We start from the raw sequence: 16,156 nt of genomic DNA, 5'->3' as shown, positions 1-16,156 counted from the left end.
ACACACAAACTTCAAAGAATCCTTCCAGAGGAGAATTCATGCCTGCTGAAAAGGTAGTGACTTTTCCTTCACACACATAATCAGTCATTCTACTGTACTTACCAATATTTTGTTATCCACTTTATCTCCCTTGGTTTCCAGTTTTACTTTCTTCTTGACAGAAATTTTGATTTTCCTCCCAATAACATCCCTGACACTTTCTGAAACAAAACAAAACACTTTAATTAAGTACTTTCAGTGTCAACGCAAGAAGGAAACAGATTCCTTCTGTTTTTCAGAAGGACTCAGAGCTGTGTTGTTCAACTGCTTGCACTCACGGGAGTCTCAGGCACACACACCAGTACTAAACGCAACCTAATACATGTACAACTTTTCTAAGTATGCCATCCACGCACTAATTTATGTCTACTGTGACAGAATTATCGATTCTATATACCAGGATTCTAAACAAAATTTGATATTTCTTTCCAGGACTACTTACATATCAAAGGCATTCCCGAGACAAGCCCCAGCACTGCTTAGCTCTACTCTGGGGAAATACAACAGATTCCTCACTTGCTATTATTTGTACCTGAAAAGCTTGCTAAAGCAAATTGGCTCCTTGCATTGCACAAATTTTGGCCTGTTGTTAATGTCAGGGAGGCTAAATGGGTCAGGTAAGGGAAGAGCAAAGTGTTCGCACATTCTGCACTCTGCGCATTTAAGCTGCAGAGCAAGCCAAGCAGACTTCCAGATAGTAACACCTGACAGCTCTGCAGCGGATGCTATGGAAAGCAACATTGGTCTCGGTCCAAGTCCCAGTGACAATGTAGTCACTTCATGGTGCCAACACCAAAGTTACATGAGTTGCCCTAATGTTTTAGTAGGCACATGCATACACATGTATACAGTCTCTGCCAAGTATGAAACAAATCAGCTTTTCCCTTGAACAATTTCACCCTGGTCAGAAGTGAATGTACAACTACTGACACTGATGTAATTGAGAGATAAACAGAGGAGTTCATCTAGAAGAGCCAATTTGGCATCTTCAGTAAGTTTCACTCCCCAGCCCCCAATGAAACGGAATGAGAAAGAAATCTTTTAAACACATTAACCTATTTCCAGCCCTACAATTGGCATCTGTAAAAAGCAAGTCTCCACCTTCTCCAGACATATACACTTTGCCCTCATGCATGCTTAAGTGTAAAGGCTAAAATTGAAGATAATGTGCTACTTCTAAGGCTTTTAATTATAGTGCTCTGTATAGGGCTTTTCTGCACAATTTTCATCTGGTAGTCAGAAGACGTTAGTGCAAACAACACACCATTTATTAAGCATGGGTGTTTAGCCCAGGCCACAGCATTCTGCCTCAGGGCAGAAGGGTGTGCAAGTCAGAAACGTGGCTGGTTGGAGAGACTTTTCACCAGAAAGAGCTCTTTCTGTAGAATCGGCATGTTTTCCCCCAGGAATTTTAATTTTCCTATCAGGAAACAAAAGCTCCTCGGTAGCAGCGGCTTGCCCAGTGAGAAGCCTGTCCCAAGCCGCGGCAGCCCCATGGCAGCCAGCCAGCGCGGCCGGCTCCCCGAGCAACCGCTTGGTCAGGAGCCAGGCTGCATGCTCCCGGAGCAGCCAGGTAAGAGAAGCCCGGGGGAAAAGTCCAGCCCAATGTGAACTGTTCTCCCAAGGCTTCCTCTCCCATGGGTAATGCCTAATTCTAGTCTTTCTGTCCCTGCTTGGGAACCCAGAAGCAAGCTGGCCACAGTCTTCCTCTTAAAATATTATCTCCTTGCAGAAGGAAAAGTATTGCTGCTGTCTCTGCTACTTTGCCTCAACCTGCAGCCTCTGCCTTTCAGTTTCTCCTCTCCCACAAACAACTCCAAGTGCCTGCATCTAGTAAGGGACTTCCTCCTGAGGCACCAATGTGGAGAGACCCACTTGCTTCCCTTTGCTGTCCCCCACAGAAGAAGTGGGAGGGACTGCAAGACCTCAGCTTGTGTTCTTACTCCAATAAACCATGGGAAGAGAAAGGGCCTGGGACACCAGACTCCACAAAGAATCAAGATGTCAGCTCCTTCCAAGGCTCTATCTGCCTGAAAGGGCTGGAAATGCTTCTTCAAAAAGTTAAGATATCCTCCATGTGACTGAGGACACTTCCCTCCACACTGGGTGGCAAGTAGACTCACAAAGTACATTTTCAGACTCAGAGATGGAAACATAACATTAAGGTTCATATTTTAAAGTGTTCATCCATTTCTAATGCTGGAGCCTTCAGACAACCACACCTCGAAGGAGCAGATCCAGGTGAGCAACAATAAGAGAGGGTTTTTTTGAAGACTGTGACCTATGAGACCTGACAAAGGTCAAATGGGAAGTAACAGAACAAAAACTGCAGCTCAAACACACTTACCCCCAGTTTAATCTCCACACTCTAGTGACTTAGCATTAAAGCACATCCTTTCATCCTGTTCTCAAAATATGGTTACTACAAAGAAGTCTGTTTAAAGGTTAAATTTTAACATGCAGACACCAAAATACTGCTAGAAATTAAACCAATCTACATAAGCAGATCCACACACCCCAGAAGAGCCCTTGACAAAGAAGGCTGGATAGGTGCAGGGTATTGGAGCTTGGGGGTAATTCTTAATATTGTCCAAAGCCACCAGGAGGGAATGCGTGAAGATGCCCACTTTACTCTTCCCTGTAGTATGCACCACATCTCACCCACAGCACTACAGTGCAGACCCACAGTAAGAAATACCATGTATTAGCACCTCAAACTTGACTGCCCATTGTAAAATACAGTAAGTCCATGGTTTTGACCATAGCTACTCCTAGAACACTTCCCACCTCATTACTTCTTAGTAAGAAGCTATAGACTAAAGTAAACCACAAGGTTTGCAGACTAAAAGGACAGCAAAATAGAGCTATTTTGACGCTACATAAAAAAAAATCTGTAGCAGCTGCAACTGTCCATCCAGATTTCCACCAATATTTTATAAATGCTAAAACCATCTGCTGACTGATAAAAGTGAAGGAAATGCAACACTATAAATTAACTAGGTAAGGTCTGAAGGACTGTATTCAACTCAATATGTACCTTGTTGCCTGACAAATTTCTGTTTCCATCTATCATTAAGGCAACAGTTTAAATTATTCTACTGTTGGCAAGATCCTTAGATAGGTCTTCAACAGGCAAAACCGCAACTACAAACAGAAGAAGTTTGGCCAGAGCGAGGTGGCTGAGGAACCTGAGCATCAGACCTGTTACCCCCAAATGACACTGATTACACGCGTACTGCGATAACGATCAATTAACCCCGTTTATCAGAAGCTCCCCAAAAGCGATGACTGCATTTTCAGGGTCCTCGGCATTACCTGTGATTTCCTAAGCTTGTACCATGCAGCACACGGGGGGCTCGTGTGCATGTGGCCATAAAACTTTAATTACAAATACCCTCATTCCCTCGTACGTACACAGGAAAACGAGTCTTAAGCTACGCCAAATCCCGGGGGATAAATAAAAAATAATGAGCGGAGCCGCAGACCGTGCCGCCAGGCTGAGGCGCTCCGAGGACGTGCCCCGGCCGGGCGGCGGTGCAGAAGGCGCGGGGAGACGGGGCAGCTTCGCCCGCATCCTGCCGGCACCGCCGCGACAGACCCCTCCGGAGTGGGGGTACACGCTGTGTCCGGACGCGGTTCGACGGGCGCAGCCCCTGCCCGCGGCCGACTCCTCGCTTCCCGCTGCAGCCCCGCAGCCCCCGCCCGCCCATTCCCCGCACGCAACAGCTCGGCCTCGCTGCCCCCCCCGGCTCCTCGGAGTCCCTCCAGCCCTCCCTCGGCTCCCCCGGCCAGCACCCGCGGCGCTCCCCGCGGCTCCACAGACCCACCCCCGGGTTCCCCCAACCCCTCTCCGGCAGCGCTGCATCCCGCGGTCGCGCACGGCGGCCTCCAAACTTGCCCCCGCAGCACCTTCCCCCGGGACCCCCCAGCCCCCATTCCCGCCGCCATGCCCTGTCCCTTACCGATCAACTCTTTGGGGACGTCGGAGCTCTCCTCGGCCATGGCGGCGGCGCTGCCCGGGGGTGCCCGGTGGCGGGGCTGCTTCAGCGGCGCGCCGTCCCTGCGCCGGGCGCGGCGGGCATGCACTCAGCGGGCGGGGGAGGAAGGAGGGCCGGCCGTGCGCCTCGCTGCGGTGTGTGTGTGTGTGTATGTGCGGCGTGCGAGCGCGGGCGGAGGGAAGGGGCTTCTCCCGCCCCCCGCGGAGCCCGTTCCCCCCGCGCTACATGCCGCCCCTGGCTACCAGCGCGGCCAGGAGGGGCATTCCCAGGGAGGGATGGATCGCCCACAGGCGGCCGGTCAAGCGCGGCGCTCCAAGCTCACGGCGGCCCCCGCGCCGGCTCCCTCCTTCTCTCCCGCGCGCCACCCGGCTCCCCCCGCCCGGCACCGACGGGAGGCGGTGGCGGCTGCCCCCGCCCCGGGAGGGCTGGCGCCCTCGCCCCGGCCCGGCCCCCGAACCGCGCGGGAGCCGCCGGGAGCCGCCCGCGCCCACCGAGCACCCGGCGACAGAGCGGGAGGCGGTGGCGGCCCGGAGCATCGCCCTTAGGAAGCCATCGCGGCGAGGGAGGAGGAGGAGGTGGAGGAGGAGGAGGGCAGCGGGCTGGGAGATTCAGCGCGGCGACGCCAGCCCCTCCTTCGCCCGATTCCCCCACTCGGCGCTGCGGCGGGGGCCATCTGCCGGCGACCGTGGGCGCCGCCGGTACACCGGCCCGGCCCCCCGCTGCCGCCACCGAGGTACCACCTGAGGCAGCAGCTCCACCGGCCCTCCCCAAACAGACTCTGTCTGCTTCCCGCAGCTGCACTTTCAGGCTTTGCCCCGCGGGAATTCTCCTCTGGGTTCATTAAAGCACGTGTATGGTGTCAAGGGGGCGGTTGTCGTCGCAAGGTCAGTCCTCGCCTCCTGGGAAAGAGGTTACCCAATTTCTTTCCGGAAAGGTTGAATCACTTCGAGCCCTGGAAGAGGGTAACCTTTGGTCCAGAACTCGTTTGTCTCTCCCTCGCTCCCCCACCTTATCTCCATAGGGACGGCGGCTGCCTCGGCACCTGTTGTGAGATAACGCCATGGCTAGATACAGCTTAGCAAACTCCTTGTGCAGGGAGCCTCAGTGTCTCTGAGCCTGTGCTAAGGTGTGAAGGGAACTGAACATGCCTCTTTCTCAGGACCAAATTAAAATCCACGAATTGCAGCATTTTGCTTGTTGCACTTTGCCATTGAGAATTTTTGTCACGCATTAACAGCCACATTTTAGAAACACAGCACGCGAGCTGCCTAATTGCGCCCATAAATATCAGCACAGAAAGATGCTTATTGGATGAGAGCGAAGGAGGAGGCTCGGCAGCCCTGGAAATCCTTCGGCTTGCTTCTGGTAGCGATGCCTGGTTTCAGTGAAAGGATCATTTTCACTGCAGCAGGACTGTGATTGGTCGCCCTCCATCCTAAAGGCGGGGATTACTGCATAAACCTCGTATTTCAAGCACTCTACAAGTGAGTGACGGATCTGGCAGATCAGAGTCATTTACGTCTAATTAAGAACTCTGAAATGCATTCAGTGAGAGCAACAGTGTGAATCCAATAAGAGTGATTTTGCTGGTACAGTACCATACTGCTGCATTCTGTGTCTCACGGACATATTATGGTCTTCAGAAGAAACATGACTACTTAGAAACTGGTGTCACATGTCAAATAAATGTATTATGTTTCCTCATGGCACCAACCAGATCCCTAAATAATATCAGAGATGATTTTATCAACACAGATACAATTACTACCGAGATGGCTACAATTTCCTTTCTGTAAGTTTGCTGTTTACGTGTACCAAATAAGGACATTCTTTAAAGAAAATAAACAAAGAGTGAATATATTAGTAAAAGAATCTAGTAAGCTATGCACTTTTAATATATAGCGATGTCAATCAAAACTTGCCTGGATATGAATGCATATATATAAATGAAAGGCACTGTATTCCTTTTCCACTGATGATCCACTGCTCTTTTCCTTACTCTATCTGCACCCTTTTCTGATGGACATGGAATAGCTGCCGACCTCTTCCTTTCCTTTCTGTCAAACTTTCCTCTCACCTCAGCAGAAAACTGTGTTTCTTCCTCACTGGATACACACAAGCTTACTTATGCCATAAGTAAGGAACATGGGCATCTTTAGTAAGGGGGAAAAAAAAGAGTAACAAAGTTGAGAAGTTCACATCTTTTCTCATACCCAGGAGAGAAAAGTCAGATCACAAAGTTTGTGTAAGAAAGGCCATGTAATTTCATGTAGTTACTTCCATACTGAGTCTAATGCCCTGTCTTCAGCTAAAACTTCCAGAAAGATAACTTCTCTTACATCACTATTCACCTGCTCTGAAAAAAAAATGTATATTTTTGGTTCTATGACCTCTTATACATGAAGCATGACAGTGGTGCTGCACTACACCCCTGCCTTGTTTCTGTCTGACACAATATTTGAAGCATGGACCTTGCATTCTTGGCTGCTGCCAGACAACTGCAGGCCTCTCAGCAGGCATCAGCTGCAAAAATGATGAGCTCCTTCCTGCCTGTAGCACTCTGCTGGAATACTGCTAGCACTTCCTCCATCCCGGCTTCCTACCATGAGCTGACCAGCATGGTAAGGTCAGGTTGTGTTAAAAAAAAAAAAAGAGTGAATGATAGCAACAGGCAGGGCCTTTTTGTTTTTGTTTGTGTTTTTTAATTACCAGCACTACAGGCTAATAAAGTAGGACTGCCAAGGCTACTGTATAATTCCTGCTTTGGCACTTAGGAGACTGGACAGGGTTTGAGATAAGGGGAGGTGCAAACTAAACTCAGGTGAATTAGTGCTTCCAAGGCCAGGTTCAATCAGAAAAACACATTGTTTCACATTCCTTGTTCCCTAGACAGAAGATAGAACACAATTGCCCAGGCAGGCTGCTGCTTCCTGCTCCTCCAGCTACACTGATGGCTAGGTATCTGTCTATCTGATATTGTGACACTATCACAATATCAGTCTGGTCTGTGAAAAGAAGGATGTTTCCAATCCCAAGGGTCCACCTCCCAGCACATAGAGAACTGGACCACCATCCCAGAGATCCCAGACAGTCAATTCCTGGAGCCTCCAAGCAGAGACTCTTCTCCGCAATTTACAGGCAAAGCCGCGCCCTGGACAGTTTGCTGCCTTTGTAAGGAGGTGTAATTTTCATCCTTTCCTGTTGACCCTTACTCTCCACTAGTTAGTTCAGCAGAAATGCAGTTGTCAGAGACATCTTCCCCAGTGGCAAGGATGCTTGAAGAAGTTCAGTCCCCTACTGCAAGTCATCCATACCTGCTTGCAGTTGTTTACCACTTTCCGTGTTGCACCAGTTTGAGAAATGGTTTTACTGTCTTGTAACCTGAATGAGTGAAGGGGGGCAGAAAGGGGATTTTTGTAATTTCAGTAACTGAATTTTAATTGTTTCTTACCCCTCCTCACCCTCTGCCACCAAGAGGCACATTGGCGCAGCTGAAGAGAACAGGGGTGCCCGATTTGAACTGTGACAACAGGAGCAGATGCAGCATGGTTTCCTGCCTGATCCCAGTGGCATTCCCCTAACGCTCAGGTGCAGTTCATACCCTGAGCTGCTCCTAAGCAGTCCTGGCTATGTTTGCAGGACCTCCTAAACTCCCATTACTGGCACTGGTGTACATGATCACAACTTAGGTGCCTTAGCTAGGAATGGGCTTCAGTAGGATCACAGAATCATCAAGCTTGGAAGAGACCTTTAAGATCACCAAGTCCAACTGGCAACCCAGTACTACCACTGAAACCCCTGAACCACTAAACCATATCACTCAGTGCCAGATCTAGATGCCACTTAAACACCTTCAGGAATGGTGACTCTACCACATCCCTGGGAAACCTATTTCAGTGCCTAACCACCCTAACAGTGAAACTTTTTTTAATATCTAATCTGAATCTCCCCTGTCTCAGCTTAAGACTATTTCCTCTAGTCCTCTCACTGTAGGCATGGCAGAAGAGACCAGCTCTCACCTCACTACAATCTTCTGTTAGGAGTTGTAGTAGTGCAGTAGCAGTTCAAAATCGTGTATCACACATGCATCAGGCACATGGAGAATGGAAAGAGGCTACATTGTCTTCTGACAGAGCAGAAATCTATGAAGTCATTTTAAAAGTATTGAAAGCGTAACTGATTTCCCTGCCAAAGGAATAGGATCTGTGTGGTTTTATTGGAAATACTTTTTCTCTAAAGGCTGCTCAAGTTGTTGTAGTTTCTGGCATGATAGAAATGCTGATGAGAGTAGTGGGCTGGATCATGTATAAGTTAGATGGCTGCAGGGAATGTTGCAACACCCACAGCTTATATTTAACCTACAGTAACAGAGCAGGGAGGAACTAGGAGCTTCAGAAGACATTGATCAGTGATACATTTGACACAAAAAGGAATGTGGAGGGACAATGTCTTCAAAACTGCAGCCTTTATGCATCAGATTAGCCATTAATTGCATAAAAAGCTTTTGGGGGTTTTCTGACTCCACCTCTTGCAGGTCTATATTATCATGGCACCTCACACCCTGTATTGACATACAGTCATACCCAAACATATTCCTATTTCCCAGCCTGTCTGCTGCCCTTGTCCTTCTTCTCAGCCTAAATCCCATCTTCTCCTGCAGATAAGACAGGTGTCAATATGAGTCATTGCCAAGCCACATACACTATCATAAGGTAGGGTATTTATAGTCTCAGCTGCTGCATGTCCTCCCTGCCAATTTCTCTGGACCTTGGATTATGGCTTTAGCATTGAAGAACCTCAATCTTTTTTCCTAAGAAGCAGCAGTATGATGTCATTAACATTATGGTGGAAAGATTTCAGGTGCCAACAGCAGGTGTCAGACTAACATTCAAGTCACACTTTGGAGTTGTCCTGCTGCAGAGCAGCATCGTGGTGGGAGGAACCAGGTGATCCAATCTGATTTGCAAAGCTGCCTTGAAGCCTGGAGCAAAAGCTTGGGACAACTCATAATAGACAGAACGCCTCATAAAAGACAGCTCTAGTTGTAAATGACCCAGCCTTACCAGCTGCATTTCTAAGAGCAAATTCAACAGAGTGAACGCTTTTCCAGCTCTGCCTGTGCAACCCCATAGATACTGTTTACTGTCCTGGTCGAAGACAGACAGAGCAGGGCCACACTGTCTCATGTATCACAGAATGAGCCAGTCAGGTGTTTCCAAGAGCGCTGTCATTTAAGGAAATGTTTCTTTTCAATCACTTCAATTATTATGGGCATTTGAAAGACCAAGAGCTAATCTGCCACTCTATGGAAGTATATGAAGTACAATTAAGACACTTACTTCCAATTATGTCTGAACTTAGAAGTTCATGAAATCTACCCATCCATGCCAGCTTTATTTCCACTTAGCCTAAAAATAATTTATAGCACTTCCAACTTTGGGCTCTCTCCAGTTTTTGTTTGTTTGTTACAATTTTTACCCAATACATATCTTTATGTTCATTGTCTATATGTGGTGATAAAATTAAATATTATTTAGGCCCCTCACATTGATCACATATGTTTGGAAACCTGTAGGTGTTCCAAGACTTAGGGATCTTTTGACGCAAAACACTAGCTAGGAAAAGAGCAGAAAACAAGCAGCTAGCTAATTGCATGGTGATAAATATGCCTTATATTGCTGAATGATTGGATGCCTTCTTTGGATTTCACCAGTTGAGACAAAATTGATAGGGAGAAATGTGCGTCCTAAATCAGTTGCTATTTTGGCAAAGGAAATGACACACTTATAAGTAGTCTCCTGTTGTTATCTGTGACTGAGTATTTTCAAACCCTTTACTCTGTATGCTCTTATAATTATTTCAGTACCCTGCACTCAAAAATTTATTTTGTCTTCATTTTAAATAGGGTGAATATAAATACAACAGCAAAGATACATGTTTTGATAAGGCGTACTTTGATGGTAGTGTTAAGAGAATTACAAAAAGCAGTTGATGCCTCATGAAAATCTTAATAAGAAAAAATCTATTCAGAATAATTCTGGTTACTCTGCTTTATTTGAAGGGGGAAAGGGATAAAACCAGGTTCACTGGAGATAAGCCTGGGGGCAGCACACCAGTGTTTGAGGGACAGTGCAGTAGCGAGGTCCTTATCTCCTGTCTCAGTGGAGGTAGAGGATGGAGATCCCTGCAAGGGTCATTGATGTGTTAGAAACTCTGGAAGTGGCTGAGAACGGTCAGATAGGAATTAGAGTTGTTTAGGCCAGAGAAACGGAGGTTCAGGGGGAATGTTATTGCTCTCTAGAACTATGTGAAAGGAAGCTGTGGTAAAATAGGGGTGAGTCTCTTCTCCCAAGTAGCAAGCAACAGGATGAAGGGCAATAGCCTCAAGTTGTGCCAGGTGAGGTTTAGACTGAATATCAGGAAAAATTTCTTCACCAAAAGGGTTGTCAAGCATTGAAACAGACTGCTCAGAGAAGTGGTGGAGTCACCATACCTGGAGTTATTTAAAAGATGTGTTATTATGTCACTTAGGGGATTGATTTACTGGTGGACTTGGCAATGCGGGGTTAACAGTTGCCCTTGATGATTTTGGAGGTCTTTTTCAACCTAAATGAATCTCAGATTCTCTGATTAGTTTATCATCTATTTCTTTATTCCTCTTCCCTCATTCATTTTTAGCAGGCATGTTTGTATAAAACCAGGGTCATTGTTGCTTAAAAGCTCATCTGCTTCTGCTGCTTAGCTCTCACATGAAAGCATAATCCTCTGCATATCCCAACACATTTAGTTAGACCCAATTTTTAAAACTTCAGATGTTGAACTAGGGGCAAAAGCACATGATTCCTAAATATACAATCTGTACTAGTGTCCTTTTTTTTTCTGTTCATTACAAGCAAATAGCAACACATGGAAGCCACTTACCAATATACAGAATGGAAATGTAACATTGTAAAACATTTAAAATAGGTATGTGAGTGTTGCAGCTCCTTGGGACACCTGTCACTAAGTCAAGCTACACCATTTTCCCGGTAAGTGAAATTTCATCTCTCCTCTACTGGAGACTTTCATCGTGTCAGGTGCCTCAGCAAGCCTCTTTTTCTTGCCATTGACTCCAATTTAACCTATCAACATTCCTTAATTGGGTTTCCGTCAGCCCCGTGAGATTAAATAGTCCCCATAATCGAGGTGGTGAAACATGCTCCACAGACATTATTTGTACTGGCTGAGATAACTGAAGGAGAACACAAATCTTTTTACCAGTGAGCCAGATGAAATGAACCTGTATAAAAATAAATCTGAAGTAGTTCTGACCTAAATTTCAAACTGAGCATGATTCTCTCTCCTTTTTAGAAGTTTGAGCTTCTCCCTCAGCCTTTACTATTCTAATTATTCTTACTTCTTTCCCCGCAGAAACTCCTAACAGCCTTTCCATCAATAACAATACCTTTCATTCAACCTAGCAACCTCTGCTGCAAAAAATATGTTCTTTAAATCTCAAAAAGCTTTCTCGGAATCAGAACATTCTGGAGAGGTCATTGACCACATGGTAAGTCAACAAGAACCTTTAAGAGAGCATGCTAAGCCTAAATGGTGAGACACATAACTCTTTGGCTCACACTGTGATAGCCAGAGAGAAAGGGAATAGAGGATGAGAAGTGTGGAGGACAAGACTTCTTGGACAAGTCTTCTTGGACTATACTGCTTTGGGACCAGACAAAGTTGAAGATATAAGTGACTAAAGAGAAGAATGGCAGCAAATACATGTGCATTTTAAATGCAAAAAAAGCTTTCTAGCTACATTGAGCTATGAACCTTTTGAATGTCAGCCACCTTTAGGAAAAGTCTGGGATATGGCTAGAACATTCAAGATTCTCCTCTTTCACAGACAAGACCTGAACTCTGATGTGGGCTGTGGCAGGAATATTTTGTATGGTACTTCTGCTCCCTCTGCGCAAGATTTTTCCCATGGAGGAGCTTGCACAGAATAGTCTGAGAACCTGTGCACACTTCTGTTGGTAAACCATTTACAGAACTCTAGAAGGATGGTGTTCAAAACTAAAAATGTATTGGTCTTTTTCACAGAGAGGAGTATTGCTAGGCTTTGTACAGTGCTCTTCTGGGGGACTAACTTTTTTTTGCACTCAGGCTTGCACTCACCTTGCAAAATCCACAGTTATCTCTAGCTTCAGGAGAACTCCATGCGAGGATGAGGTCTTTCTATAGGATCTCCTTGCCATTTCCATAGTGTACAGAATTGTCCTAGATGTTTTGTGAAATAAAGTAAGGAACATCTGTCATCCCTGGATAACATATGAAAGTTTTACAAATAAAATATAGAAGATTTTGTAAGCAGGGAATGTATTGTGAGCAAACAGCATGAATGTCCTAGCTGCATGTTCATAATATAAAACAGCATCAGATGTGGTATTACAATGTAATAGGAATTTACTGGCAAAATGAGATTGCTATTTCCGGGTTTCACCATAACAGGATATTAATATAAGGGTTGACTAACACAGTAAAGCTGGGGTCACATCAGGTTTTCTGGATGGATATATGTCACCAATTATTTCGAGTAAATGATCTAAAAAGTGCTACTTTTCATGTTCAAATCATCACTCTTCAGATCAGAAAGAAAATCCTGTGCAATAGGATTATTACCAACACACACAACCTCCTTTCATCAGTGTACATGCATGTGTACGTGCATATGTTCCTCTGAGTAATTTTGCTTCCACATACAGCCATTTCAGTCTTACTGAAAAATAGTGTCTTTAGACTATTAATTCCAAGCCCTATTTCTTATTCCTGAAAGGGCTTTATCTAAGGACAAATGCCACCACTGAACCAAATGTGGTGAGAGGTTTTGGTTTGCTAAAGGGGCAAGCAACAGTTCTTGCCATTCACTGTGGCCCTCGGGGTACCACAGGGAAGCCCAGCATCAACTGAGGGGCCTCATTTCACATCCCAGTTAGCTGTTCTGTTCATGAGCAAAAAAGAGGTAAATTTCACATCAGTAGCTTTAAAAAAGCAGGAGGAACGCGGCTACACCACATGTGAGAAGAGAAAGGCTGTATTTCTATTAGTAAATTGAATGGCCCAGTGATGAGTACTGAGACCAGCTCTGTGTCCCCCAGCATAGAAAGCATGGGGACCTGCTGGAGTCCACATGGTCCAGAGGAGGACCATGAAGATGATCAGAGGGCTGGAGCACCTCTCCTACGAAGACAGGCTGAGAGATTTGGGGCTGTTCAGCCTGAAGAAGAGAAGGCTCCAGGGAGACCTTATAGCAGCATGCCAGTACCTAAAACGGGCTTGCAGGAAGGTCAGAAAGGGACCTTTTATAAGGGCATGTAGTGGGCAGGTAGTAGGACAAGAGGGGTGGCTTTAAACTGACAGAGGGTAGGTTTAGATTAGATATTTGGAAGAAATTCTTTATGATGAGGTAGTGAGGTACTGGAACAGGTTGGCCAAAGAAGTTATGGATTCCTCATCCCTGAAATTGTTCAAGGCTAGGTGGATGGGGCTTTGAGCAACCTGGTCTACTGGTTGGCATCCCTGTACATTGCAGAGGGGTTGAACTAGATGATCTTTAGGGTGCCTGCCAACCCAAATCATTCTGATTCTGTATTGCTGGATGATAAGAATGATGAGCATGTTGTATCTGTGCTAATGAGCTCCCTTAGCCTTCAAAAGGGTACATGGATCATCTTAGTCACTATGCAGTAATGGGAAGTTGCTAGCTGGCATTTGGAAAGCTCAAACCCAGGGACAGCTTTTTAATGCAATGCTTGTTTTCCAGGGGCTGAATAGTGTTCCTGGCACAGTTTATTTCTGGAATGTACACTAAGCCTAAACATTCTCTGTCTCTCTCCCCCTACATGGTGAAGGGGGCTCAGAGAACTTCTCTAATGCAATGAAATCAGTGGACATTTTGCTGAAGAGGCGATGACCTCAAGACAGCAGCACCAAAGGAACAGTTTGAGAACAGTAGAAGGAAAAACACTTGTAAAATTCCTGAGATAAGCCACAAATATGAGGAGGTTGCAGAAGGAAAGCCTGCCTTGAAGTTCTACGGCACGCCATCAGCAAAAACAACCTAAGACATTTTTGCTAACCCTATTACCACTTTTCATAGTAACTTGTCTGGGTGTACTGGTTTTGGCTGAGACAGAATTAACTTTCTTTGTAGCAGCCCGTACAGTGCTATGTTTTGGGGTTTTGAAGAAAATTGTGTTGATAATAACATGGATATGTGTTAACTGTTGCTGAGCAGTGCTTACATAGCGTCACAGCTGCTTTCATTTCTCGCATTGACGCACCAGCGAGTGGGCTGGGAGTGGGCAGAAGGTTTGGAGGGGACAGAGATGGGGCAGATCTGAACCCTATGAAGAAAGGGACATCCCATACAGTACAATGTCATGATCAGCAATAAAAGCTGGGTAGGAGTTTGCTAGGGCTGCTATTGCTTGGGGACTGGCCAGGCATTAGTTGGCTCATGGAGAGCAATTGCTGTTTTCTGCATTGGTTGTTTTTCTTGGATGTTTTTTCAGGGAATTTTTTTTTTTTTTGGTGGGGTTCGTTTGTTTGTTTCCTTTTTTTTTTACTTATTAAACTGTGTTTATCTCAACCCCGATGTTTTCTCATTTTGCCCCTCCTATTCTCTCCCCCATCCCACTGGGAGAGGGAGTAAACAGCTGTGTGGGGCTGAGCTGACCACCAGGGTTAAGCCACAACACCAGCTTGCTCCAACTCTTTGCAGGCTTGTTCTGTAATCCAGGGACAAGGTCTACATGAAAAACAAGTCAGTATATCATGATATTGAGATCACACTCATAAAAAGCAGCTGCTCCAGAAAAATCACAGCTGATCTTTTAACTTGCTGTGAATGCTTTAGACCGCTCTGCCATTTCTCTAATTTCAAATCACCATTGGAAAGACCATACACTAACTGAATGTATCTATTATTAGGAAAGAACTGCCCACATACTTCTTCAGAATATAATCAGCAATCTGCAAAGCACAAGTTTATGAATAACTATTAGCAGTTTCTAATCTCCAGCTAGTATTTTGATCTCAATTACAGATGTCTCCCAGCTAGGGGAGCAGAAACAAGACTGCATGATTTAAGACAGGACATAAAGATTGCAAATTGGGAACTCTATGGCTGGCTGTAACATTCATGATTTGCAAACTGTGCTATTCAGTCAGTGATATGGGTCAAATGGTATTATTTTTGTTGCCCCTCTGGATAATTTACATAACAAACTAGCACGACAAGAACAGTTTATTTCACAATCAGACTGAAGTTTGCTTTTAGCATAGGAGCACACAGTTCTCATCAAGTTCAAGTGCTCAAATGATCTCTGAAAACAATTATGAAATGGTTACTTCCCAAGTGGAATCAAAATCTACTCATGAATTTCATTACAGATTTTTGGAAGCATTTTCCCCAGTCAACAAACCTTGACTATCATTTTCTGTAACATCTTTCTCAAAGCACAGATATATCATATTATTATGATTATGTGCAGTAAAACAAAACAGTGCCAAGGATGAGTTAATCTTTAATTTTTTGAATCTTCATTTCAACAGAAAGGATCCATTTCGCAGTCTTCAGTCTGCACCTAAGTGGTTAATTTAGTGTTCAGAACAGGTTTTTATTACCCTTTCTTCCTTCACTGCCTCACTACACACATGCTCATCTTTTATTTTCCTTGCAACTTGATGCTTTTGGTTCCTTTCACTGTGTATTATCTGCTGCTGGCAGTAATCTTAGCTCTTCAACTGACAGCAAAATTATGAGGTGCTCACTACAAGATGACAATTTTCCTTCCCTCATTCTAATTCATTTGCGCTGCCATCAAGGAATCAGTGTCATCTTTTCAACACATTAACAGCTCTCTGCTGATAGAAAGCATCAGCTCCCCATTCTTCAGCAAGAGGTCAAAAACGATTTTTGTTTTGTAACAACCCATTAGATTTTGTGCTTTGGAAAATTCCATTGCTCTCTGATGTCAAATACTTAGGCCGCTGTCTCAGGTGGCAGAGAGGGAAGAGGGGGTTTGCTGTGAGATATGAAGTGACACAGGCAGCCTAGAGAGGATCGTGATCTACCA

The 16,156-nt window shown here is 45.3% G+C and overlaps 1 protein-coding gene across 7 annotated transcripts in view; it reads right to left on the bottom strand.

The window, feature by feature from the left end:
- Positions 1–4,079, bottom strand: part of CARMIL1 (capping protein regulator and myosin 1 linker 1) — a 194,158-nt gene extending 190,079 nt beyond the window's left edge. For 6 of the 7 annotated variants that reach the window (XM_017813289.1, XM_017813293.1, XM_017813291.1 and 3 more), the window contains exons 1-2: positions 4,002–4,079; positions 103–200 (exon numbers count right to left, since the gene is read on the bottom strand). In XM_017813289.1, coding sequence (XP_017668778.1) covers positions 103–200; positions 4,002–4,041 — 138 coding nt within the window. In that variant the 5' untranslated portion in view covers positions 4,042–4,079. Of the gene's footprint in view, positions 1–102; positions 201–481; positions 497–4,001 lie in introns of those variants that run through there. The other variant, XM_017813294.1, reaches the window with a different exon arrangement.
- Positions 4,080–16,156: the final 12,077 nt, after the last annotated feature.

This window comes from Lepidothrix coronata, unplaced genomic scaffold (assembly GCF_001604755.1).
Source record: "Lepidothrix coronata isolate B3197 unplaced genomic scaffold, Lepidothrix_coronata-1.0 Scaffold40, whole genome shotgun sequence".
NCBI lineage: Eukaryota > Metazoa > Chordata > Aves > Passeriformes > Pipridae > Lepidothrix > Lepidothrix coronata.
Note: the sequence above shows the minus strand (reverse complement) of the source record. Positions and strands in the feature narration are given on the sequence as shown.